The 27489-nt window shown below is 42.6% G+C and overlaps 2 protein-coding genes across 3 annotated transcripts; both read left to right on the top strand.

Moving 5' to 3' along the window:
* The first annotated feature begins 8 nt into the window (after window positions 1-8).
* On the top strand, window positions 9-2709 carry LOC138591190 (uncharacterized). Its single transcript, XM_069661707.1, has 4 exons — window positions 9-173; window positions 981-1529; window positions 1635-1795; window positions 2111-2709. The coding sequence occupies exons 1-4, from the start codon at window positions 9-11 to the stop codon at window positions 2541-2543; spliced, it is 1308 nt and encodes a 435-aa protein (XP_069517808.1). The 3' UTR covers window positions 2544-2709.
* An 824-nt stretch (window positions 2710-3533) lies between these two features.
* On the top strand, window positions 3534-26595 carry gna11b (guanine nucleotide binding protein (G protein), alpha 11b (Gq class)). Of its 2 annotated transcripts, XM_069662448.1 has the most exons (8): window positions 3534-4596; window positions 15948-16132; window positions 18227-18381; window positions 19573-19701; window positions 20678-20806; window positions 22850-22979; window positions 23087-23240; window positions 24897-26595. In XM_069662448.1, the coding sequence occupies exons 1-8, from the start codon at window positions 4461-4463 to the stop codon at window positions 25085-25087; spliced, it is 1209 nt and encodes a 402-aa protein (XP_069518549.1). In that variant the 5' UTR covers window positions 3534-4460; the 3' UTR covers window positions 25088-26595. The 2 variants fall into 2 exon arrangements, with proteins under 2 accessions (XP_069518549.1, XP_069518548.1); XM_069662447.1 differs by lacking the exon at window positions 19573-19701.
* The last annotated feature ends 894 nt before the right edge of the window (window positions 26596-27489 follow it).

The following is a 27489-nucleotide window of genomic DNA, read 5'->3' as shown; positions in this document are numbered from 1 at the left end:
AAGTCAAAATGGAGGAAGAGGGGCAGCTGCGGTCTTTAATGTTCCTCATGACTTACCTGCTTGTGAAGCGCAGGAGAGACATCAACGACTCAGACTTTCAGAGGCGCAATGAGATCCAGAGACGCATCAGGCATCGCCAGTACTTCTTTCAGAGACAGAGGAGGATGATCATGGTCAGTGCCTGCCTCTCTGCCTCATCACTCATCACTGTCAGATGGATAAATATTATTTTGTATTATCTTAGCATGCTATGCTTTACCACCTGGAATAGTTTAAATTCACGTCACCATACACTTCCTGGGCTAAAATATATGAACACTTTAATGAATTGTAAAAACACAATTTTATGAGACTTATTATTATATTATTTATTTCAAATGTGAACTCATTAATTGATAGCTACATTAACATAGCTTTACCACCTTTCTCATAATACATAAGTAAAGTTTCGTCAGCTCAGCAATCAAAAACCCAAAACTACCGTATAAGAGTGTGTTAACAAAATAAATCTGAGAGTTGACAGCCTGAAATTAAAGACTATTTTTTAAATGTAACTTATTCCATAAATAAGCTGGAAGTACAAACATGATGACAAAGGTATAGTCAAGCAGGGGCTAAGCAACATAGATCTTACCAAAGGCAACACAAATATATGGTTGTTTTTTTTGTTGTTTTTTTACTTACTTCTCTTTGCATTGTAAGAAATAATAGATATGTAGTTTTTAATTTCCCCTACAAGAGGTTTATATGTGAGCATATTTCTTTTGTATTAAAAAAACACAAAATGTCCCACTTAAGTGAAAAAAGTATTTTTACCTCTTGGTACCACAAAATCTTCTACAGCACTTACATTTACAAAACAAAAGTAGGATGTCTCAATAGCGCTGTAGAACAAATAGTTTTAACTTTAACAGTTGGATAAAGTGTGTGAATGAATTCAAAGGAAACCTTTATTTCATTATCGATGTCCTTCTCCTCAGATGATGTTGGCAGGAGGTATCCGCTCCAACGCCCGCATCCGCACACGTCCCTGGACCACCACTCTGAGCACTGATTGGTGGGAGCGGGTGGTGATGACCGAATTCGAGCCATCTGATTGGCTGGACAAGTTCCGTATGAGCCGGGAGACTTTTTTCTACCTTTGTGAGAAGCTGAGGCCTCGTCTGGCCCGGCAGGACACCAGCTTCCGCCTGGCGCTGCCGGTTGAGAAACGTGTCGCGGTGGCTCTGTGGCGTCTAGCCTCCAACATCGAATACCGCACCATCAGCACCCTGTTTGGTGTGGGGAAGTCCACCGTGTGCAGGTGTGTTAGAGACATGTGTCACGCCATCGTGGCGCTCCTCAGCTCCATGTACCTGCGGCCTCCCTGTGAGCAGGAGCTGGAGGATTCAGCACAGCTCTTCCTGTCCAATTGGGGCTTCCCTCACTGTGTCGCTGCCATAGCAACACTCCACACAGCTATCATCACCCCATCAAACAATGCCTCTGACTATGCCAACCCTGCTGGCTGGCTCTCTGTGATGTCACAGGTAGAAAGGGCACCCGTCTATTGTCACATAATCAAATAACTCTCGCAGGTTCTCCTTTTATGGATTTTAACTTCTTGGCTCTTTTTTGTCTCTTTGGTGTTTCAGGTGGCTGTTAACGGCCGGGGGCAGTTCTGGGATGTATGTGCGAGTTTCCCAGGTGGAACCGACCCAGCTGACATCTTACAGAACTCCTCGCTGTGGGCAACAGCTGCAGAGGGCGGTTTGTCGCCTGCCACACCACCTACGTTCATGGGAAAACAGCTCAGGTAAAGTTTTAGCCAACACCATGATGGTTCTGAGTTGTCACATTTTTCAAACATTTAAGGATACTATGTATATTTCTACCTTAAGGAATGTGTTTAAAATGGCCCACCATATATCTTGTCGTATACAGAGGTTTAAGATTCAAACCTCTTCTTCCTAAGTGAAACTCAGACCAATTAATGCTGCCTCAATTCTTCAACATGTTTGAAATTTGCAATGATCATGTACAGTATACTAATCTGTTTCAATGCTAAGTCCTTTTAAGATGTCAAGACTTGTGTGAGGTATAACAGAAGGAAATAAACTGTTATGTCCAGGTATGTGTTGCTGGGCCAGGCCTGTTACCCTCTTCAGAGCTGGCTGATGAAGGCCTATCCTGAGGAGAAAGGTCGGAGGGCAAGCCACACAGCACTGACGGAGCAACAGCGGCTCTTTAACCGTCAGCTCACCACAGCGCTGCGTGTGCCCGAGGAGGCTCTGCTGAGGCTGAGGGCTCGCTGGCAGTGTCTGAGCAAGAGGAACGACTGCGGACTGGACGTGGTGCCCACCATGATTCTAGCCTGCTGCATCCTGCATAACATGTGTGAGTCCCACGGAGACGCTTTCAAGGAGGAGTGGCAGGCGGAGGTGGCCACAGCAGAGAGTCCTCAGCCCAGCCACAAGCCGCTCCTCTCGACCAGTATGGACCAAAGTCACTCTGAGGAGGTCCGACAACTTTTCTGTGACTATTTTGAACAGATGAATAATTGAGACACTTCCTGCACGTAAAGACTGTTGTTGAAATCATGTTAACATTTGCACTATGTTGTACTACAACATATTTTACACACTATCCATACTTTTTGTTGTATAACAAACATCACAGCCTACTAGGGCTCCTGGGGCTGCTGGCATGGCTATGCACAGATTATCATGACACTGTGCTTATTTATTATGTTTTGCACATTTCTATATGGTACATCATTGCATAAAGATTTTATTTTAAGTCAGTCTGTGGTTTACTGTTTCCTATCATTTTTATGCTGCCTTACGGCATATTTGAAAGCTTGTAAACAATGTAAATATTAATATAAATGTAATGTAAATATACAAATTTCATTTTGGTACTTTCCTTTGGATACTGGACATTTCTTGGCTCTAAAAGTATTAAAAACAGTTCATCTGTTAGTGTTAGATGGTTAAAAACGAACCTTTTGGAGTTTGATAGATAGATAGATAGATAGATAGATAGACAGATGGATATTTAATAAATACTGTGAAAATGATACATGCAATTGCATTCTAAGGCCACTAGATGTCACTGCTATCACAGCACACAACCACCACAGTTGTCGCTAATAATCTGTCTTGTCTGATGCTGCTTGTATTATACTGCAGGTTATTGATAAAATGTTGGGGTTTATCTACGTATTGAAATGCCTTCTGCTTTCAGGCACACTGTTGCTCTACACTTAAAAGAAATATCGAGTATCTGAGTGCAGAGCATACAGCTGACAGGTGGTGGTCTTAATTTAGCAGTGCATCGCCTAAATTATTTCAAAAAGAGATCTTTCTACTACATACATGTCGGATTTTGCATCTTCTCATCGACCTAACTTGTGCTTTCAGAGTCAGATCCCACCCCGAGGACCCGCCTCGTTCATTCAATTGGTCTGTCACAAACCTGTTTCATGCAATTCTCCGTCTGTCACTCAACACCACAGTATCTCCTCCTCTTTGCTCGGCATCAGACTGGTGTGGGTGCCGACCTTGTTTCAGGCGACGAACTACCCGAAAAGCCAGCTGTTTGCAGCGAATACATTTTGGCAAAAGCCGCCGGTTCGGCACGCATTTTCCCCTTCTTTCAGGCTGTGCTAGTAGCTTTAAATTTTACCGTGAAAATGAGTCAGGATGGAATGGGGTGCTGCCCTGCTATCGCTAGCTAGGCGGACAAATTCCTTCAACCAGCTTGCTGCTTCAATCACTGCGGTTTGACACAACGTTAGCCGAGGCGTTGTTGAGTGAGCTAGCGGGCTCGCGAAGCAGCCGTTACGTGACAGTTGGCTAACGTTAGCTAATGTAGTTACTTAGCAAACGGACGCATTGCTGCGGCGTGGATAGTGCACTAACGGTTATCATTCTACTGCTCGCGTACTAGCAACGGCTACTACTTTTATTAGCGTTAACCAGCTAGCTCGCGCTGCACAGATATCAACTGGTACGGGTTTGGATGTCGCGACACTGCAGTTTTGAACCATTTTTTTGTGGATTGTGAAGATATAATTTGAACACTAAGCAACAGAGAGGGTTAATTGTATCAACCAGGTATTAAGTGGCTAATCTGTTCAGTTATTTTAACATTAGCTGTATTAAGGCAGCGCATCTCGGGGAGGCCCAATCATCTCCTGGCTCCCTCCCCTGCCCGAATCTTCCGTGATTTTCCGAGAACACCCGGGAGAAGTCGCAGTTGTTCTCGGCTGGGGGGACAACTTGACAGCGAGGCCCCTAGCTAGTCTCCCCTCCCCCCCAGTCCCGTCCATCCATCCATCCGTCCAGCCCGACAGTCAGACCACCTCCTCGCCTGAAACCGGAGCGAGGACCGGGGATTCGGGGCTAAGTTGAAACAGTGGGCAAGTGTTGCCAGCAGCCGGGTCCCGTCTAAACCGGGCTGATAAAAAAGCAGAGGGGATGACTCTGGAGTCCATGATGGCTTGCTGCCTGAGCGAAGAGGCGAAGGAGTCGAAACGAATCAATGCAGAAATTGACAAACAACTCCGTCGAGACAAGCGAGACTCCAGGAGAGAGCTGAAATTACTTCTTCTCGGTATGTGGCATGCTAATACTCGAGTATATTTTTTATTTTCATGTCTTGTGTCGTTTTATGGAAAACTAACCTTCTTGGGCCTTCTTGACAATGCTAGCAAATATGCTACTAGTTAAGGTTGCTAGCTGGACGCCTAGTTTCAGTATGAGTAACGTTATGTCATGATATCTGAAATGCGTGGCTTCTTTGCAGCTCGTTGGGTTAAAATTAGTTAGCCTATTTGCTTCTTCAAGAATGAACGAAGCTGCGATACTGTCCCTTTTTTTCAACGAGTGTATTTGCATTGGTGTGCAGACAACAGCTCATGTTGGCATCGAAGTTATTAAGATGTCACCATTTACAGGCTCCCACATGCTTGTCAGTGGGCCAGTGTGACATTATTGACTAGCCCTGAAGCTAATCAGTTGGTCAGCTTCACAAGTGCCACTGTGGTTTGTTAAAAGGTGAAGATGGTCACTTGATAATAGCAGAAGCAGCAGCAGCTTTGGGTTGCTTTGCACTGTTGCTCTCACCAGGTTGCATAACATTTGTGCAGCTGGATGAGGCTTCAGGTTCTTCACAAAGACCTTGCTTGGTGCCTTTTTGTTCGTTTGTGAATTTCTTTTTATCAAATAGCCTCCACACAATCTACCCTTCCAGAGGAGAAGGATACTGAGGGATTTGCCCCCTCATCCTGTAGTCTAGCTGAGTAGGTTAGCTATTTTTATAGCTGGTGTGTGGGCAGGTGGGAGCTGCTGTTGAATAAGTTGCTCTGTACTGCATTGATTCATAGTTCTGTGCACAGTAAAAGGAACAATAGGCCATCACAAATGTACTTGTGTTGCTTTCAGGGACATGTATTTTGTGTGCATGTCTATTCTAACAGGTAAACATTTAACCGTGCGTGTGTGTAGGATGAGACCTACCAGCCACTGAAAATAACAGTGTGAAGGCTCCTTGAAAACAAAAAAAAAACAGGTATCCATTTTTAGGACAATTAGAATTATCTAGGTTGCATCCTTAGTTTCAAAACGTTTGCTCCCGTTTCTCACCCACCTTAAGCAGCCCTGGATATTTGACATGTGTGTCTACTTTCATTTCCCTGCTGAATACCTCAGCTCACAGAAATAGGCCACACCACAGCCATACCGTTGATGGGATGTATTCTATTCTGTGTCATACGTTTTAATCTCTCTTGCAATCCATTCCACCTGGCGGCCAAGGTGAGCGGGTTAAAGGGGTGTTTTGTTTTTGTGTCGCAGATTTGAAATGGTCTGTTTGTGTGCTGCAATCGCATTTCTGTTGCCAGATGATCAATGACAGGATGGGTTGACTGAGTTATTTCAGGATGTGCATAAATTTAGGCGATCATTAACACTCTTATTTGTAGCTTTGTGAATCTGGTGTTTTTGCATTTACCTAACTTCCACAGCAGACATTAAAAACGTTTATCAAAGTGTCATTGTAATAAAAGGCAGAAAGCAAACAGGCACTGCAATCAGTCATGGTGTAAGTGGCCCATCTTGTATGAGTTAAGGCTGTCAGTGAACGCCTGGATAAGGACGTGTAAGGCAGGATTAGCGCAGGTCTTAATAGGCTTGGTTAAACACATCCGCTGCTCAGACTCTGAGATGTCACTGACTCCTATTATCCCCTGCCATTATTCTCAGGCCCACGGCCATCAGTGAGCCGCCCGCCTCTCCACACCTCACTGGAGGAAGACGACAGCCGTCTGTTTCTGAAAATGATCCAACAAGTGTGTTTTAAAGAGGAGGGAAAATCATATTGAGCTGCATATTGAAAACTAGAAGCTGTGTTTGTCATTAGCTACCCTGCAGTGTAACATGAGATATGTTGTACGTTTTAGCAATGCTCAATGCAATTTACCCAACAGCGTCAAGTATTCTCAGTTTTGTAGTTATGCGATGCAGATTTCTTTTTGCAGTATTCAGATTGCATCTGATTTCATGTGTCTGGATTTATTATAGAAAGACTGACCGAGGATTTTATAACATTATGATAAACTACATAGTCGCTTAATTCATGTACGAAAAAAACATTAGCTCTGTTAGCTGTTCTCTTTAATATCAATAAGGCTTGTAAATGACATGAGTTGAACAATGTCTCTACACAGTTCAACACTAATAGCTGCCCATTGAGTTTGTTTAACCTGGCTAAGCCAACTAGCATGCTACATGTGACACACAACAACTGGTGCACGGCTATAACTTTCAGGGTAAAATGCAAGATCCTGATATATAAAGAATACACCCCCTACAGAACAGTTCAGGACTTCTATACTAAGAATCAAAACGGTAACACAAAACACTTATCGCAATACGAAGTGTATCAATCTCTTTCATTTAAGTTGTCATATATGCATATGGGACAGCATTGTATGACGATACCGCTGTAACTGTGATAATTGATCAGCAACAGTACAATACAATGTAAGGACGTTATCCTTACCTTCATGACATTAGAAACAGAAAATACCTGAATAAGTCATATTTCCTACAGCTCAAGGTGGTGTCTAAAAATGTGGTTATTTTTTCCGTCCACAATGCAAACAGATCAGTTTACTTTAATATCAAAGAAAGCATTAAATTCAGACCTTTTTAGAAGCTGGAGAGCAACTGGTAATTTTGCTTTAAAAATAACTAAAATGATGTATCAAAATAGCTGCCAATTAACCGAGTCATCGATTAGTTTGGCTAATGCTTCAGCTGCAGATTGATATAAGAGTCTCTGTCATTTCTGCTTGTAGCATTTCCTAAAACAAAGTGTTTTTTTTCTCACACTAATTCAGGTCCACCCTCCCTCTGTTTCCCACTCCATTCCTGGCAGGGTTTACTTTATGGCCAGGGTGCTTTGCCAAAATAGCAAGGAAGCAGTTGTGAGGTTTGGTTTCATTTTGTGCCAGACACAGGCATAAAACTTCCAGACTGAGAATATGGTGCAGAAGAATGTTCGGTTTAGTTTTGTAGGTAAAAGCTATAACAATCTCCAGCTTATCCACTCGGTCAGAAAATAACAAGTCTGCCAGGGCTGCAGCGGTGCCCGCAGTATTGCTGCCTGTCACTGAGAGCCATATCAGGCCATACCGCCAGCTTCCTGCTCCACAGACCAGTGGTTTGCCTCTACTTGGTCAAAACACAGCGGGCTGCGAGCTGTGGCCTCTGCTGCAACGGGTAAATGAACTGCTGGAGCGAGAGAACGGTCAGTAAAGTGAGATGGAAGGGCAAACGCTTTAGGGTTTCTCAAAGTGCTGACCGAGGTAAACTGTCAGGGCACCAGTTGGCATTCGCTTTTTTGTGAAAATGTGGGTTTCACATGAAATATGAGGAGAAGAATGTCTGGTTATTAGCAAAAAAATGCCCAGAGTGACGTCGGAAAGGCATTTTTGGTCAACAGAGAATTTGTAAAGCACAGGGTTTAAGAGAGGGGTCTCACTGGGGCAAAAAGTTGGCTCAACACCCAAAACGCTGTAGATCGCTCAGCAGCACACGATCCCAGGCAGAAGTTTAATGTACAGCCGTTTGCCAAGTCGTCATTGATTGAAGCGTTCCCGTTGATCCTCCCTGCCTCAGCAGTACGTCTTGTTACCAGGTTGAGACATCCTTCAGAGGAACAGTGTGATTGAACCAGGAAGAGGATCAGGGGTTAGGCTCAGATGTTTATTGCTGACCTTACTTCTCTTGCCAAGCCGTCTTATTTTGATCATATATGGCAATAGGGATCTTCTAGCTCTACTCCTCAGTGGTTATGCGTGTGTGTCGGTGTGCGTGTGTGTCGGTGTGTGTGTGTTAGCACAGTACGTTTAATGCCAGTGAATGTGGAGCTATGTGGATGGTCAGGTATTACTGAAATCCTCTGTATCATGGTCAGATCTCACAGTTTTTAATATGGAAATTATTATGACCCAGGCTTCTGCAAGATTGAAGGGTTTAGAAAATCTGATATTGAAGTGTTGGCTGTATATTTTTATTAATATATAAACGTGAAATAAGCTTGTTAGCGAAGAAGTTCATTTGAATATGGTAATTAAAAAAACTGGCTAGATATGGAAGGACATTTTACTGTTGGAAAATAATTTCTCTTTAGTGGACAAACTGCTTAATTTAAGCACTGTGTTGAATATCTTTGCTGCTTCTGTGCTGCTGAATTATTCACCAATATTAATACATCTACAACAAGCTAATGTTAGCCAATATATTGACCCGACTCTAGTAAGAGCTAGACGGATTAATTTGATTTAATTTTTAATTACGTGATCTTCCAGATAAAACGATGTGCCAATACATTTGGCACTATTTCAATCGTTTTGGGTTATGAATTAATGAAATTAGGTTAGGCCTATATACAAGCATATGTTAAACGGCAGACGAACAACACCTGGAAGACGCAGGAAAAACAAACAGTTCGAGCGACTGCCAGGACAGCAAAATAATTAGCTTCTTGTCCGGTTTGCCGTCTGCCTGAATCAATGTGAAGTTCTCCCAAAACCAAGATGAGGGCATAATCGTGTTAACAAAGATGGCAAACAGTCAAAACATTATATTTGTTTGCAAGGCAATGCTGTCTATCTTTGCCGCTAACAAATCTCAACATTTACCAAAATAAAAGTGATTATAATTTTTTGCAATCGTTAAGCTGTACCTCTGCTACAGTTACATGTCTCTTACTAGTCTCAATGTAGGTTTATGGAAAATAGGGTTAGGGTTTAAACAAAACACTCTGGACGACCAGTGAAGTTTTCTGTAAATGTTTTTTTTGAAGACCCTGAATATAAATGTTACGCTAACTGTCATCGATCAACAAGATGCTTCTACGTCTTAACATTTAATGATCACATTTATGTCTAGGAGTGCAGTCACAGTGATACTATTACTGTCTAATACAAAATATTAATCAAAACCAGCGATACCAGTTGCCTCTGCTTACCTTAAAGGGTCAGGTACAATGACCTCAGGCTACAGGAGGGTTCGACACTTCATTGTGCCCCTTTTGATTACTAAGTTGACAGCAGAGAGATTGGGTTGATATGCTATGAAGTTCCCTGGACAGGCTAAACGGGACATTAGGGTGGCACGATATCGGTATCTGCAGATTATGGCTTGAAAATGACATATCGGCATCGGCAGATATGTGCACTACCTGCCAATGAATAGAAGGTCAACAACTTTCACAACTCTAAACTAGCTAACAGTTAGCTCACATTCTCAACATTTTTTCAACACCATCAAACACTGCTGTGTTTCGGGGGGATGCTGCATTCAGGTGCGCTCAGAAACGTGAGTTATCAGACACATGACCTTTTGTACAACGCCTCTTCCGTCAAGCGTGAAGAAGGGTGCAAGATGTCTGCAGTATGGCAGTTTTTGGCCACTACAATAAGAGTAGGCATGATATCAATTCCACTACAGGAGAGACTTGATGTTCTTTGCAGTTAGGTGGAAAAAAAACAAAATCTGCAATCGGCAAAAAGGGTTGGAAAATATCTGATATCGCCAAAAAAATTCAATATTGTGCATCCCTAGGGGACCTGGCAGTTCATGGTCAGAACTGCCTTAAACCCCGTTGCCTTCAGAGAGCCCCAAATGTTGTTTTTGATGTCACTGAATTTCATTATCTTTATGAATTTATCTTTTGAACTTAAAAGACATGTGCTTATTGGAAAATGCATTTGTACTGATTGCTGATTTGTTTCAGCTAAAACAATAACCTCGTGTGTTATTTTTGTAGTGGATAGTGTGTTAGATTGTGATGGGAGGTGATGTATGCAGGACTACTTATTTGATCTTCTTATGAAGCTTGATTGCAGTGTTTTTTGTGGGTTGTGTTTAATGTAGATTAAGCTATCCCATTACAATCCTAAGTGTCTAGTCAGGATTATTTATAATATTTGAAAAGTCTTGATTTAATTCCAAGTCTTTTTCAGTAATTCCTTAATCATAAAGTCACATTGAATTAAGCACAAACTGTATGTTCTCCATCAAAGAACACATTCACTGCCTCCCCCTCTGTCTCTGCTAGTTTTCACTAAATGTTCAGGCATTCGACCTGACCTCAGCCAGCCTCGCACACTCTTTGTCTCCCTCTACGACATGGTGTCTTTTACACTGTTTCTCATATCGGTGCACAGATGAACACACGCGCACACGGTCTTAAATGGGGTCATGGCTGCTTCTCAGGAGATCTGGGGGTGAATGAGGCTGGATGTTTGACTGTCCCACATACTGCTGCTGCTGCTGCCCCGGTCCCCAGACAGGACGGGGGACCTGGCCCGCCTCTGTGTTCGCTGCCAGTTATCTTCAGCGCGCTCTGTGCTGACAGGGTGGCATGTTCGTTCCTGCTTACTCCCACCAGCTGCTGTGTACAGTAAAGCCCACACGTCTCTGTGATCGTACCGTTTCAACTTCCGCCACTTCATCTTTCAATTTCGAGTTGGATTCGGAATCACAGAGCCTGCTTACACTTGTGATTTTATTTTGGCGGATGTTAGACTTGCAATGTGGTTGTGAATTCTGTTGCGAAAAACCTAATGTGGGTACATTTAAATAATTGCACCATAGATGTTCGATAAACGTGTTCTGCCCATGTGTGGACACAGAGTGATGTTATCTCACACAATCTCCATTATGAGGTTCCCTAAAATAAATGCCGTGGCTGAAGAAATAATGTCAACATCTTAGGATTTGGCTGTTTTTAGTTCGTAGCAGCAGAGCAGAGTTTGTGTGTGTGTGTTGCAGACTAAAATACTGCTGCTCGCTTCAAATCTTTTGTAAAGCCTGCATTTGATTTTTCTTTTTCGCTCACCCACACCCACTCGACCAGAACAGCACTCAGCGCACACTCACTGGTGAACAGACAAAACCGTCCTAAGGTGGTCAAATGAAGGTGTACGAGTGTGTGTCTACTGTGTGCAGTGCACGCTATAGCATGTTTATTCAGTTTACAGCTCTGACACCCACGCACGTGCAGCACTCGGCAGATGCAGAGACATCAGCACAAAGCAGCAGTGCGGCTGTGCCCAGATCCTGAAAGCAGAAACACATGTTGGAAAGCTGCACCAGAGCTGAGAGAGACATCCTTCTTTGTCTTTAAGCTTGTGTATCTGTGTTGTTGCTGAGGTCCGTCTGCATGCCCAGGTTATTGCAGGGAAAAAAAGGAAGAAAATGGGCCATCACAGGAAAGGTAACATCCATGCCTCGAGGTTGACCACAGGATCTGTGTGTGTCAACAGTCGGTTAGGCAGCTGGTGTGTGTGTTGCGTAGCTCCAGGCTGCCTTGGCTCAATCCCTTCCCTTTGTACGCCTGAAAGAGGCCACTTTCTAAGATGAATTCAGTAAAAGATTGAGGACCACGCTACAGTTCGGTTAGCCCTTGTGACTGCCTGATTCACACAGAATCTTTCCAGAGCGCTGATAAGAGGGCTAACACCTGGCTCGTGCCAGTTTTTTTGTGGTTTTTTTAACTTCTGTAATGTTTTATGCAAATGTCTTCTCTTTGCTGAGATTGGATTCCCGTGCACTTCCATAAAAGCACCTAGATAAGCCAACACTTTTCATACCATTCAACCACTATCTGTATGTATTTACATGCAGGTTAACCATAAAGCTGATAATTCATAGAAAGCTGCGACAGCCATTGTAGAGGGAGGCTGATGTTAGCCTGCACATAAGGCCTTTAGTGTCCACCGGTGCCTGCATGTGGAGCATCACGGCCAGTTATAGGATATGAGCAGACTGTGTAAACAAAGCAGCAGGCCCTGCACACACACACACACGCACGGACATAACCAGATAAACTGACAACCTGGACTCAACCAAAACTGCTGCACTAAGACAGCGGTGTGTCAAGTCCATCAGGTGTTGTGTCACGGGCTGACATCAGTCACGTTATGTAAAGGCTTATGAAAGCTAGCCTGGCAACAAAGCATACAGGTGAAGTGTTTGGCGTCCTGACACGATGGATAGCTGTTACTATTTACATACTGTTTTCATTTCACTTCTTAATTTGGCTACTCGGAGCAAGTTTGAATGCTCTGCTCATTGTTGTCGGGTTACCCCTGATTGAGACCGTTCCAAGAAACACATCGGCTCCACAGAAGACCAGCGTTGGCGTGTGGGCTGTGTAGTGTATCTTGCACTGTTGCATTTGGGGCATAATCTCAGCTCTCGTGTCTTTTCTTTCTGTCTCACGCTCGTTGCTACCTGGAACGGAAAGCGTTATCAAACCCAAGTAGTGTGCGAGCTATTAAAAGGTGGCCTCCTTTTTCTAGGTCATTACCAAAAAAGAATGGATGGATTCTAGTTATGAATATCCAAAATTTTCTTGACAGAGAGGGATGAGAATGGAGAGGCATATTTCTAGCCTCAGGGAGGTTAGGAGGGGTTGTGACGAAGGGGAGGAGGGGAGTGAGAGAGGGCATATTTATGGGGGTGGGGGCATGCAAATGGTTGTGAATGGTGCTGGTACAATCTAGGAAGGAAAAAGGGGAAGACAGAGGCTCGTAGTGTGCTGTCTGGGGAAAGAGGGACACGACAGTTAAGAGAACACAGGGGAGGGAGATCTTGTGATGGGGGTCACGAGAAATAAATCAGACATCAAGCTGGAGAGTGATCCTCTTGCTCCTTTCACTGAAGCAGTTACTACCAGGACACTACCGCTGCCGCCCAGTACAAAGAATATGCTGTCTGTTCTTGACTTCTTTTGTGAGCACTGTTTTGGTAAGGACCTTGCAGGAAGCAGGAGAAACTATAAAGACAGTCTGTGTGGTGTCCAAAATTGGACATTTTTGTTGTGGAAGAAGAAGATGATGTCATTTCCCATCATGGACACGCAGTGTTGAACACAAATGTTGTGTCTAGAGATAAAGACATTACTTCCTGCTATCTCTCCCCACATTTTTACAGCATTTCCTCGGAACCCCCTGGTACTGACCTCAGACCAGCTTTTATTTTTTTGTCTTACACCCCCCGCCAAAGACTCTATGGAGCCAAGGCCCTTCTTTCTTCTTTCTCTGTGGTACGCCAAAAGATGAAGAGCACAGAGCAAGCCTGAGGGGCTCGCAGTTATATTTACTGTCTGCTACGAAAGAGAGAGGAGAGAGAGAGAAAGGGCGGATGGGAGGGGTTTAATAAAAAAAAAAAAGAAAAAGAAAAAGAAGAAGGAAAAAAAAACACACAGGAACGAAAAAAGAGAGGGAGACAGAGGAGGGGTTGCTATGGTAACGGAAATATGGCTGCTCTTCAAAAACCTTGAATGTAGGTGGTGGTGAGATGAGTGTATGTGTTTTTTCTTTTTTTTTCCCTCCTCGTCTTTCCCTTTCAGTTTTGCAGATATTATGGATGTGCTGGATCCTTTTTGATTTCACTGAGGACTGAAATGCCATCAGCTTTTTTCTTTTCTTTTCTTTCTTTTGTGGCCTCAGGGTGGTGTTTCTGGGCATGTAGAACATAGAAAGCTAGTGCGAAATGTGGGTTAGGCCAAGCAGACCCTCCTCCCTCGAAAACCCCTAGCAAATGGGGGGTTTATTTGGCAGTCACTGTAGGACTTGAAAAGCCTAAAAACGTGTGTTTCACTCGATGCAGAGACTTTGATTCTTCCACTGAAATCAAGGAGGCTCTTGTGAATAGAGGCAGAATAAGTGTTCGCCTTTAATCCAAAGCCTTTTTCTTGGGTTCCTTACCATATGTGTAAATCTGGAGAGCTGCCATCACTTGAAATATTGCGATGATCTTACAGCCAGATATGGACTCAGGAGGGCAGAGGAGGATCACTGAAGGAATGCAGCCTTTTTGACAACGAACCCTGCTGTCACCTTTCGGCAGAGGCAGTTTAGTGTTAGATCCTGAATGTAGGGCAAGTTGTCTTAATCATCTTCATTAAATTAGCTTGTACCCCTCCCCTCACACATATCTCCTCTTCTCCCTGGAAACATTTTTGATTCCTTCGCTTTCAAAACTGTGTGATAACAACCTGCGTCGGACAAAGAAGCCTTTGACATGCCGGCAGTCGTAACTGGTTTAGTTAATCAACTTGTAATTCCAGCAGAGGGGTTTTATAACGTGTTAAACTGACTTGCATGAACATCCCACGTTATTTTGAGAAAACTTTGGCATATTATTACCAGGTTGTGCCAACTTGCCTTCCTTATTAATTAACAGACATTTATGAGTACTAATTAAATATCAGATTCTCTAACAGACTGCTTCATGTTCTTGGAAAGTTTACGGTCATCTTTCGCCTTTCATGGAGCATCTGTCTCGGGTCACAGATTTGGCTCGATGTCATCGTCTTGGCACGAACGAGGAGCCTCATTTCAGAATGACTTATCCACTGATTGGAGGGGACAGGGGACTCATGCCTTGTAGGATTAGGTAATATGAATGAAAGTCCTGGTAATAAATCATATTGTCAAAAAGTCGTATAAAAATCCAACATTACCATAAAGCAGTCCTTGAAATTGATGTGCCACATTGCCCACAAATGGTCTAATACATCCAGAGATATCAATGTTAATGATCGGTACTAAATGTATAATGTGATATCACCCAACCCCAGTGTCTATGGGTGTGAGCTGTACCTGTTTTATGTGGCAAAATGTCCATCATTAAAACTACGTAAAACTGCTTTAGGTAGCAATTTTTGATACAATTTAAGAGCTATTAAAGTCTTTGCGCTTGTTCTATAGTTACATGACAGTAATCGGAAAGTGGCTAGGTACTTCCAGGTTTATGAGGAAGACTGTAACTTTCTTTAGATGTGTGTCCTCTAGAGTTGTGAGAAAATACTCTTGAGTATTGCAGTATTTGTGCGGTGTCTATTCTCAAAAACTCAGCATCTAGTTTTGATGAATAGTTTTCATGCGATTCGTGTCAGTGGTTCTTTTTTTAATTGTACTTTAACCTCCAACCACTAGGCGGCACTGTTGGCTTCAGCTGTTTGACTCTTCCACTCATACTTAACCGAGAACACAGGCCTATTAAAGAGAGTCTTAAAAGGCACCATATATCTCATTGGGTGCAATATCGCAATATATTGCACTGTAATGAATCATAGCGCTGTATCGTGATGCGTATTGTATCGCGATATTTATGCCATTACAGAGCAACACTTTCTTCCCATCGTCTTGGTATCCTTTATGAATGATTATAATTTTGTCGGACTATGTTACTAAAAACTGTCAGAAACACGACCCTGCATCTTAATAGTGTGGTTAGAAATGCTAAGATGCAACTTTTGTCTCCTTTAAATTGGTCTTTGTGTCTAACACTGTTAAAATCTGCATGTCATAACTGGCCACGCCTTCAGTGGTCTTACTGTGACCACTCTGTCTCTAACTGTGCGCCTTTGTGTCCTGTCAGGTACGGGAGAAAGTGGCAAGAGCACCTTCATCAAGCAGATGAGGATCATTCACGGCGCCGGCTACTCAGACGAAGATAAGAGGGGCTTCATCCGGCTTGTTTACCAAAACATCTTCACCTCCATGCAGTCCATGATCCGCGCCACTGAGACCCTCAAGATCCCCTACAAATTTGAGCAGAACCGGGTAAGGACTGACCTGCAGAAGCAAAAGCAGGACATTATCACACCCCTCATTTTACAGGTGTTATTGTTTGCCATGGGGAGGGAACACCAGTAGTCGCACACACACTCATAAATATTCCTTTGTTTTTGACTGTAGGTGTGTATTTATTGAGTATTTGTACATAGGCTTGCTTTTAATACATGAAATGACTGAAAGTGAACTAGTTAATGTTGGTGTGGGCACAATACAACTACATAATTATAGTCTATTATTGTATGCTTCAGTGGTTCTCAATTCCAGTCCTCAGAGCCCTGCTGCTCTTTTATTGTGAACCTCTAATGAGGACTGATTTACACCTGGGATACAAGGTGAATGTAGTCCGCCACTCAGTAGGACAGAAATCCAGCAGTACGCTCCTTCAGAAGGACCAGTGTTTAGAATTACTGCTCTACATTACGACTGAACAGCATAGTCACCTAAATATTGTGAATTAAAAGAGCAAACTGCTGTGCTCCATAATAAGATCATAAGATGTTTGCAACCGTATGCATTCGCTAATAATTAAGCAGCACAATAATTTTGTGTAAAGAGACATCACTCATTAACTTTTGAAATTTGTCACATCATGTAATGAAATCCATCAGTTAAAAGTCAACACAAAGTGCTGAATATTCCAGAGTAGGTTTCAAAGGTGGCTTGATTCATGCACTGGATCTCTTAAAGGCACAACAGGAAAACCCAACAAAATCCTGTACAAGTTTGCCACAACAACGGCACAAACCAAGGGGTGGTAAAATAAAGGCTGTGCCGATATCATCAGTGGTGGTAGCGAAGGCCAGGCAGGATCGCAAGCGGAGACCAGTTGACCGTCTTCCACAATTTTGAATCCATTTGCTTCGGAAAAGCAAAAAAATATGACACCCCCCTCTAAACTTTGAGGATATCTGCTGTCGAACTTGCAGATTTCTCGTTCTGAAAGCTTGACAGGCCTCCCGCGCCTAGTTACGGTTGCTAACATAGGATTGGAAAGTGGCCGTTTAAGGGAGGGGCTTAGCGAAATGTCTACTAGAATAAAATGAAGTGATTCAATGTTTTACCCAATAGGTCGAAGGCCAACTTGACATCACAATATAATGAAAAATCGCTATTCTTGTCATTATATCTTATGTATTCTTCCAAATATGGTCAGTGTACAAATGCATCGCCTGCTCAGTCTTTCTGTGGGAAACTCCACCCACTTGACTAGTTGGTGGAGTTCCTTTTATTCATCATTGTGGGACTTGTTTATCCGGATTTCAATCATTTTTCAAATTGACAAAGTCATAAAGTGAAAGCTAATTTGTTTTATAGGAAGTGTTCCTTCACATACACCTACAACTGAGTTAGTTGTTATATGAAAACCCTTCAAATATATTTGACAAACCAGCTTACGAGTCAAGAAAGTGCAGTTTTTAGAATAATATGTACACAGTGGGCAAACTGTAAACATAAGCAATTTTCAATTTCATATGTTATAAAGTAGCTCTTCAACTGAATGTATTTAGAGGATTATTTGTGCCCGTGACCTGAGGGTGTATTCATAATTGAAATTTGTGCACCATTAAGAAAAAGACAAAATGATTTAGGGAGGGATGAGATAGAAACACTTAGGGCAGCTGTCTACAGCGCACATTGAAACCAGAGAAGAAGATACAGCAAAATGGCCCCAGATAGGCAGATTACAAAGTAATATAGTGCTATGAGGACTGTTCTTTATAGATAGACAATAAAATTTAGTATAATGTGAGAATTAGGAATCATTTCTTTTTGTAAGGCATTCCAGAGGGGACAAAAAACCTTAATTTTCTTATAAATAAAACTCAGTTTTGCTCATTTTTAAAAAATCCATTCGTCAAGTCAAACGACCTCTAAATCAGTTGATTTACCAGATAGGTCTTTCTCTAAGGGACGCATTTAGTTTGTCTAGCAGAAACATTATTCTTGGAATAAGTAGAATAAGTGGTTGGTCAGGAGCAGCTACCAGGTCCAGACATCTTTCCTCTCGCTGCTCTTCATAGTTATCCTACATCTCCTCCTTTCCCTGCTCTTCATCTCCTCTGTTTTGTCTCTCTCCAGTCTAATGCCATGCTCGTGAAGGAGGTGGACATCGAGAAGATCAACGGCTTCGACCATCCCTACATCGCAGCTATCAAGAGCCTGTGGGCCGACCCCGGGATCCAGGAGGCCTACGACCGCCGCAGAGAGTACCAGCTCTCCGACTCTACTAAATAGTACGTCTGTCTGTCTCTCTCTCTGTGTGTTTCTTTGTCTTTGTGTTGTCATCAGGTGTGGTGTCTGTTCAGGATTTAAGGAAGGCATTTGTGTGACTGTGACACAATGTGTGAGTGTGCAGGTATGACTGTGATGTTAATTTGGGCAACTGAAACAGAGTTATCAGTGAAGTTATTCTTGATTCCTTAGATTCCTGTGCTCTTATTTGGATCTTTATTTTTGGAGATATTTGCACTTATAGAAAATTCTTTAATTTGTTACGATTTCATTGTGATCCTGCCATGAGACAGAGTTGACTCCAGAGATCAAGGCAACACTATTCAGAGTCATTAGGGTGTGTTTGAATGTGTGGTTTGTGGCAGCTTGTGTGTGTGTATGCTCTGTTTGTAATTACCTGGTTAGTTTTGTAATGTGTGCTGGGCAGGGCAGCACGTGAGGTGCTATTTGCAGACATATTTCAAAATTCACCAACCAATTTCACAATTCTCATATGAAAAATCCACAAGAAAAAGATCAACTAGTCGGATTTTAATTGTTGTTTTACTGACCGTCCTGGATGTTAATCTACAAAATATGATGATTGTTTGATATTGTGCAGAAGAGCAGTGTGTCATTGAGGGGAATGTGGGGGAAAGGCCCAGAGTTCATGCTGTCTCTACCAGCTAATAGAGCGTTAAGCAGTGACTTTAGACCCATGATCCTGTCTTTCATTTAAACTACATGCTGCTATCTATGATCATGCCCCACTATTAACAGATTATAATCAATTATACTAAGAACGTTCAGCTAAAGTTTGATGTCCGTACTTCCCAGTAATTTCCGTTTTAATGCACCAAAACTTCTAGGGTTGTAGTAGTACTACTGTAGTAGTAGGACATGTAACCACACATGAAAAAACAATAGTGTGTTGCCAAACGTGTCAGCCGCCTGTTTTGTGGTTGTGTCTGTTTGCCACAATTACAGTGTAATAATATGTAACCCCAGGCTGAGTAGCCACAGGCACTTGACTCACTTTCTAGTGCCCCCTGGTTGTTGACTTGCTGTACTACAGTTTAATGCTGCTTCAAGTCAGCATGCATGCAGGTGTGCTTGAATGGTGAATATGCATTTTTTGTGTGTGTGAGTGATAAGAGAAGTATTAAATATGTCTGTTTCAGTGTTATCCACACTGCTATAATGTATATCTCCAGTTACCTTAGCGATATAGACCGTGTGACCGCGGAGGGATACGTTCCCACCCAGCAGGATGTGCTGAGGGTCCGTGTTCCCACCACGGGTATAATAGAGTACCCGTTTGACCTGGAGAACGTCATCTTCAGGTACCCCCCATGGCACCAGGACTGCAGCATCACCGTAGTTAGAGGACAGAAACCACTGATGACTGTCAGGATGATAAGTACTATTCCAGAAAATAGAAGAATTATCAGACGGGGTGATGCACACAATGGTTACATCACAATTTCAAACTTGCAAATGCCCTCATATTTTTCCAAAAGGGCCCATTTATCTTAATAGACCCAGTTATCCTCCAGGAAAATGGGATGTTGTGCTTAAATCATAGAGCCTGAGAGCCACATCGGTTGACCTGATTTATAAGTCAGTGGTTTTTGTTCACAATTGTGCTGAGGTCCTGGCTCCAGGACATAAACTAAGGCCAGACATGCTGCACTGAAGCATGTGGGGAGCAGCCACCAAAAAACCAGATGGAGAAGGATTAGACGGTGATGTCAGAGATTCTCCAGGAAATTGTTACACAATCAGTGAGGCAAATGGGCACATTTTAAAATACAGAGGAATTGAAACCTTTAAGAAATAAAACAACTTTATTTACTTTGGAGAAACAAATAGTATGTTATTTTTTTCCTGGTATCCTTGATATCACTTATCCAAACCTTCTTAATAGAACCCAGGTGCTGCTGTAGTCACTGCTACTGCTGTCACTGAAGCCTCCTCACTGTCTGCAACGTAATCCACAAACTACTTGACCTCACTGCAAATTGTTGTGATTACAAAATGAGTTGAGTAAACTCCAAACTACAGTTGCAAGCTGATCTTAAAAGCCTCATGTTGGGTTTATAGATAGTGTCGGTGGAGCAGTGACACTAACACCCTTTTGTTTCTGAGATGTGGCCTTTTTCTGTGAAGCTTCCTCAACAGGACTCATCTACACTTCCTGGAATGGCACGGGGGGCTTGCGGTAATTGCCTGTCACGCTTTATATAACTGTTTTTCTGTCTTTTTTTTTTTTTCTCTCCTTATCTCTCCTTTTTCCCCCCTCGACCGGCCTGCCTGTAGTTATCTTACCGATCTGGATCGTATTGCAGATTCCGGCTATCTTCCCACTCAGCAAGATGTGCTCAGGGTGCGCATCCCCACTACAGGAATCATAGAGTACCCGTTCGACTTGCAAAGCATCATTTTCAGGTAGAAAGATGACCGTTATGGCTCGGTGCCTCCTTGTTATGTTGTAACATCATTAACCCATACGTCATCTGATGTGCTCTTGTCCAAAGCTCGACATAAACCATGTTTTTTGTGCCCCCCAAAAATATCTTGTACCCCCTTACTTTTAGTTTATGCATTTGTGTCTGTTTCTCATTCTTACTACTTAACCATCCCTCAAGTCATAAACATAAAAGTCACACTTTCTTTTACCTCCTGTTACCAACAGGAGTGGTACCACACAAAACATAACCCCCCAATAAACACAAAGTCCTACATTCTGGTGCCCAGTCTCTGTAAATGGGTCACCTCCTCTCTTCCTCCTCCTCTCCTCCTTTCCTCCCCGGCTGGCAGAAGAAACGAGGTCGTCCTCTCCGCGCAGGAGGAATGTTATTTTGGGCAGCAGGTCCTGCAGGGCCTATATTGGCCCCGGGTCTCTGTGGACCACAGTGGACTGGGCCACCACCAGGGGGCAGCCTTGCTTTGTGAACTTCACAATGTTTGTGCAGCTTTCTCAGAGACCGTGTTCCGCCCTGGTCCGGTGGCTTGCACCTGTGCGTCCAGAGGTGAAAACAAGCATTCATAGTGAGGTGTTAAATTGATGTCAAGCTGTTATATAAATGGCTTCAGTTCAAAGGGTCTTAACTAGAAAGATTTAACTGAATCAGTTGTCACAAATGAAGGCTTAATGAAACTGGGACCTAAACTCCCCGACGAGTGAAAGGTGACCTTGTGAAGGAGAAGCTGAAACCGTATGAGGATCCGCACATCCGTTAGTCAGTATCACAGCCGGGATTGCTGTAACGGCTTCAGCGAATGCAAACCTGTTTGCCTGCAGGCCTTGAGCTGACATCAAAGTTTCATGACCTTTTATGTTAGTTCTGTTAGTTCAACTCTTCATTATGTATTTCACACTCTTTGAGATGCAATTTTCTCAGCTTGTAGCTTCTCATTAGGTTACATAGGAGGAGTCCTTCTACCCTGAAAAGGATCCTGCCACCAGAGGTGCCCCCTGTATCTTCCAACCTACTGTCCTCTGTGTGTCCTCTCTGTCTTTTGTTCCTGCAACAACACTCCCCCTCATTCCCATCTCCCCATTTGTCTTCTTCAATATGCTTCCAAACATCCACATTTGTTTTTGTGTGGTGCTTTATCACACACACACTCAGGAAGGTTAGGAACACTGTCTTTCTACTAGAGAAATAGAGGTGTTATGACCTTCCACTTACATCACATAAATACAGACTGACCTAGTATCAGATGTAAGGTTAACTCCTTAATGAATGACGCTCAATTTAAGAATTCCAGTCCAGCAAATTTGACTAAATTCTGCCAAACGGTGAGAATAACACAATTTCCTAAATTGAGCAGCATTTGATTTAAAACTGATCCTAGATCTGTCTCTGACGGAGACGCTTTCCTTTTTGTGGTGGCATGCTTGACTCACTTACTTACAAGGACATGAGGGTATTTACACTGCACTTTTGTACCTGTTTATAATGTAGACATCTACCCATGTTTTCTCTGAGACCTGTAGAAACTTTTGGCCATGAAGTTGTGAATTTGATTCATTCATGTTGAATCCATCAGGTGTTAGTAGTTTCTTTAGAATGAAGTTAATAGGACAAGGAGTGATCAGGACCCCCCAAAAAAGAGGCCTTCTGACATCTGCTTAAATAATTGTAAAAATATGCTTTCAAGGGTCCCTTGATGAGAGGCTATATCGTTATTCAGGTCATGTGCTGAAAATGTGTAAGACATTCATCTGCACAAAAAAATAGTTCCTCTCTTACATTGTTCTCCTGCTACGTGCCCATTTTAGTGTTTGAAAAAAAAATACTTGATGGATTCAAACCCTCTCTTAAAATAGTAAAAAGTCTTGTAAGACATTCCAGGACTTTGAGATCATTTGAAACTTCTGTCCTGTTAAACAAAAGTACATGAATGAATGTGAACCATGCCACCAAGAGCTAAACGCTAAACATGTTTTCCTCTTCCTCATCTTCTCCTTCGTCCTGCCGTCAGGATGGTGGATGTAGGAGGTCAGAGGTCAGAGAGGAGGAAGTGGATTCACTGCTTTGAGAATGTCACCTCCATCATGTTCCTTGTGGCGCTGAGTGAGTACGACCAGGTCCTGGTGGAGTCCGACAACGAGGTAGGTGGACTTTAAACCAGCTTGTAAGTTGTTATTATGGCTGTAACAACTTTATTTAAAAAAAACGCTCTTAATTTTGCTTTAATGCTCCCTGTTCTCTGCACTAGAACCGTATGGAGGAGAGTAAAGCTCTATTCAGGACCATCATCACCTACCCCTGGTTCCAAAACTCCTCTGTCATCCTCTTCCTGAACAAGAAGGACCTGCTAGAGGAGAAGATCTCCTACTCTCACTTGGTGGACTACTTCCCTGAGTTTGATGGTGAGATAATCTCTACGTGTGCGTGTTGAGTCATCAGGCCCATCTCTAATATAGCGATGTTCGCCCCCTTAGGTAAATAAGTGTAGCTTATGTTAATGCATTATTCTGTGTTGAGACAACAGTCTGAGAGCGGTTATGACCACAGACCACATCATTGTACTTGTTCCAGTATAACAAAGGTTGTGAAAGTGTCTATTTCGCTATATACCCAGCATTGAGGTGCATTTTTAAAGATAGAATTACATTATCATGTTGAACTTAAGCTTAATGACATGATATTGTACTTAGCTGTGTTTTTTTAATGCCTCAATTACAACCTAAACTGTATAAAACAGTATCCGGTGTCAGCAAGTTCTCCAGTCAATGCATTAATCAGGTACTATTATTTATTAGCCCTTGCAAAGTCTACTTCTCTAAAACGGCAGCCTTCGCACTATCAATAAATATTATGGATGCCATGAGCGACTGCTGTTTGAGTGTAATGCAGAGAGTGTAATGTTGGAAAATGTCAGCAGTCGCATACTAAATAAATAAAAACTTAAAGTAAAGATTTAAAAATATACAAACAAAATTTGATGTCAAAAATCTGTTTCTTAGACACTCTTGCACACGCAGGACCTCTGCAGGGCCTGTAAGCCGAGTTGCCAGTCAAAGTTAGCTACGCTTGTTTCTCGGTTATGTTTGCCTTCAGTGTACTGAGCCAGGCCATATAACAATAGCATGATTACACTTCCATAAAGTGGTTGGCATTTCGCATACATCTCAAGGTTTTTTATCACTTCTATGTCTGTGGTTTGCCAAGAGAAAGTAATCTAAGTTTATCACAACAATTAGACGCATAAGGGGAATGGGTAGCTCTCCAAATTCAAAAACTCCAACAGCTCTGACATCTACGTCATTAACAGGTTGTATTTTATTTGTTTAATTCACATAATAGTGCTTTAAGTACAATTGTATCCATCCACCCATGGCTTTTATGCAACATAAGCCATTCTTACTTTGCGGTTCTGTCTCGGCGCCGTAACGAAGCTCCGCGTCATGCAGCCTTTGCCATTTTACATTGGACCGAGCAAAGCTGGCGTAAAGCCGCCCCAGTGTGTGTTTTTACAGAGTGTTCCGGCGTTGCTGAAGCAAAACGTGCGTGAGGTGTAAACAAACAGTGCATGCTTCAAATACACACACACACGGCTCTGTTCCGCCCTGACGGCTCTGCTGTTAACACTGTCGCCATTTCGCCTCTGTTACTATGGTATACGTTTTACATAGAAGACGAAACATAATAGAGGCGTAATATTCCCGCCTTGAACTGGCAGTGTATAAGGGGCTATAGTATATAGCTATTGGGTTGGCTGCTTTAAGGTTATATTCCACATGTAGGTCTATGTAACCCCCCTTAAAGACTCCTCTTAATACTATATATCAATTTTTTTTTACATTACTGTTTCTGTATGATTTAAATAAATGCGATACAATGTGTAAAATAGCAGAAGACTGAACCAGGCTAGCTGTTTCCCCTGGTTGAAGTCTTTATGCTAAGCTAAGCTACGCCTCCCTTCTAACGCACCATACCAAACCTAATTATTTACCTTTTTAAAGTTTTAATGGCGAGATAAAGAAGTCAATGCCTGCATGTGCTTGTCTTTGTCTTTGCCTCAGGTCCCCAGAGAGATGCCCAGGCAGCGCGGGAGTTCATCCTCAAGATGTTTGTGGACTTAAACCCAGACAGCGACAAGATCATCTACTCTCACTTCACTTGTGCCACGGACACTGAGAACATCCGTTTTGTGTTTGCAGCTGTCAAAGACACCATCCTACAGCTCAACCTCAAAGAGTACAATCTGGTGTGAGAGCTCTCGTACGACGCACGTCTCCTCCCCATTGCACAAATGCTCACCTCCTCCGGGAGTGTGCGCTCAACTCCACACGCATTACACAGCACACCATGCCGACTTACAAACACACACTCAGACACACTAACACACGCACACACACCGACAGAGCCCTTCCTTTTTTTTCCCCCCTCTCTACACTACATTCACAAATCCTCCCACCTTCAAACGCCGCCCCTCCTCTTTCACCAAAGCTCGCCCTCTTCCTCCTTCGCTCGGCAGCTTGTTGTGTCAGAGTCCTCGCTCCTCCCAAAGCTGCTCCGCGTGTCAGATTTGGCTCCGGCTGCTGCTGGCTCTGGCACATTTCATCTGGCACACAAACCTTTTACACGGGCTGTACAGTGACTGAAGGGGGACTTTGGTGTTTGTGTGTATGTGTGTGTGATGTGTGTGTGTGTTTGGGGCAGCATTGACTAGCGAAGAGCTGTGTTTTGGTGACTAGCGGCATCAAACCCCTTAGGCCCTCTGGAGTTGACCCTCAGTGGTGTGAGATCAGATCCTCCGTCGTGTCCTTTTTGAACTCCCCTCCACATGGAAGGAAGTGAAATTCATAACTCCTGAAACCAACCAAGGACCAGCGACTAGCATCACGTTTCTAAGGACAGGGTGACCCGGACAGGAAGTGAGGTCGCACACCGGACACAAGAGGGCGGGGCTGAGGATTCTGTCTCCACCTCGCATCTATGAATGTACCCACCAGTGTGAGCATCGCAATCGCAAAAAAATAGAAATATATATTATGAAGTAAATGCATATGTAAACACACTTAAGACAAAAAGCACGAGAGGGCAAGACATAGCTAATCAAAATCTGTTAATTGCTGAAATTTTTTAAATGTTTTTAATGATAGAAATTTGTTGCTACGTCTACTTCTATTAAACAACTAATGGCTAAAAGGAACGGTGATAAGAAGTGGTAAGAAAATCTATAAAAACTTTTAAACTTTGCAAAACAAAGACGTCTAAAAAGAAGAAAATTTACTTGACATAAGTATCCTTTCAAGATTTTTTGATGGATTTTTGTGTTTTATGTTTAAGTTTATCACATTGCTTCCCTCCTCCAGATGTTTTCTGTATGGATTCACAGGGACAGCATCTGACTCCACCAACAACCCCCACCCCTTATTACAGAACACTCAGTAGGTGAGAGGAGACCCGGCGTTTGACGCAGGCTCTGCTCTGATTGGTGGAAGCAGATGTGGAGGGGAGTGTGATGTTATCAGTGTTTATCGGCCCTGCAGAGCACATCTGCAGCTCGGGCTGCAAGTAGCTTATCCAACAAAATACAAGCTGTAAATTAAACACGCCCACACATCCCGCGATGTGAATGGAATCCATGCGGTAACATCCCTCAGCCGTCCAATCAGACACACTTCCTGACGGTGACATCACATCAGGATGTGCTTCTGTTTACTTTTTTTTTTACTGTATAGTCACTTTGTTTATATAAAGATTGCTTGCTGTTGAGTGGTGAGAGGGAGGGGTGGGCGGGGCTATGAACCTTTCACAGAAAGCGCACTCTAAAGTCTGCAAACGTTGTTTGTGTATATTTGTTTGTAAATACATATACACAAAACACTCCTGTACAAAAACGCTCTGTGGTACACCACCTTTGGCAAATAACAAACGAAAAAATAGAAAAAAAGAATCAACTTCTTTCATTAGCATACAGTTTTTTCCTATGAATTTATGGTAGTAGTGATACTGTGATTATGGATTTTGTTCACTTGATTAATAGGACTGCACAGAGCTGAGTGGTCTTGAGGAAACAATCAGCAAAGGAGCAATAGTCAGAGAAAGAGGTTCCTCCGAACCAGCCTCTCGACTCCACACTACTCCAACAGCTCTGGCTCCTGAGTATACTAACTAGGGCTGGTAAAAATCTTCACAGTATGGTGACAAGATGATTTTAAGAGTAATTAAAGATTTTTTTTATTTATCTAATTTATGGACCAGGTTTGAAGGTGTTGATAATTTGACTGCTTTTGATTCTGTCATGTTGAAGTGCTCCTTTTCTCATGGCGGAGCCTACTTGAGTCTGAACTGCTGTAAAAAAACGAATGTCTGGTATAGTAAGGACTTTTATCTCTGCTTTCTATTTCTTATTGAGACATTTCCAGTTGTACTTTGCCATCACATCTCCATCCATGATAATACTGTTTGGTTTTCTTTAGGAGCCCTCACATTTGTTTCGTTTGATTTTTTTTTTTTGATTTTTTTTAAAGAAACTTGTATTTCCTCTCGGTTTATAGATGCAGCGCTGTAACGCATACCTAGAAAAATGTACAGTATGAACGTAGGTGGACTTTTTTATCAGTGATTGAAGACCCACGCGGTCCATGCTTGCTATTTGTAATTTAA

This window comes from Semicossyphus pulcher, unplaced genomic scaffold (genome assembly GCF_022749685.1).
Source record: "Semicossyphus pulcher isolate SPU_LCO1_2020_fin unplaced genomic scaffold, fSemPul1.0.p SCAF_14, whole genome shotgun sequence".
Classification (NCBI taxonomy): domain Eukaryota; kingdom Metazoa; phylum Chordata; class Actinopteri; order Labriformes; family Labridae; genus Semicossyphus; species Semicossyphus pulcher.
The sequence above is the reverse complement of the archived record's forward strand: the minus strand, read 5'-3'. Positions and strand labels throughout refer to the sequence as shown.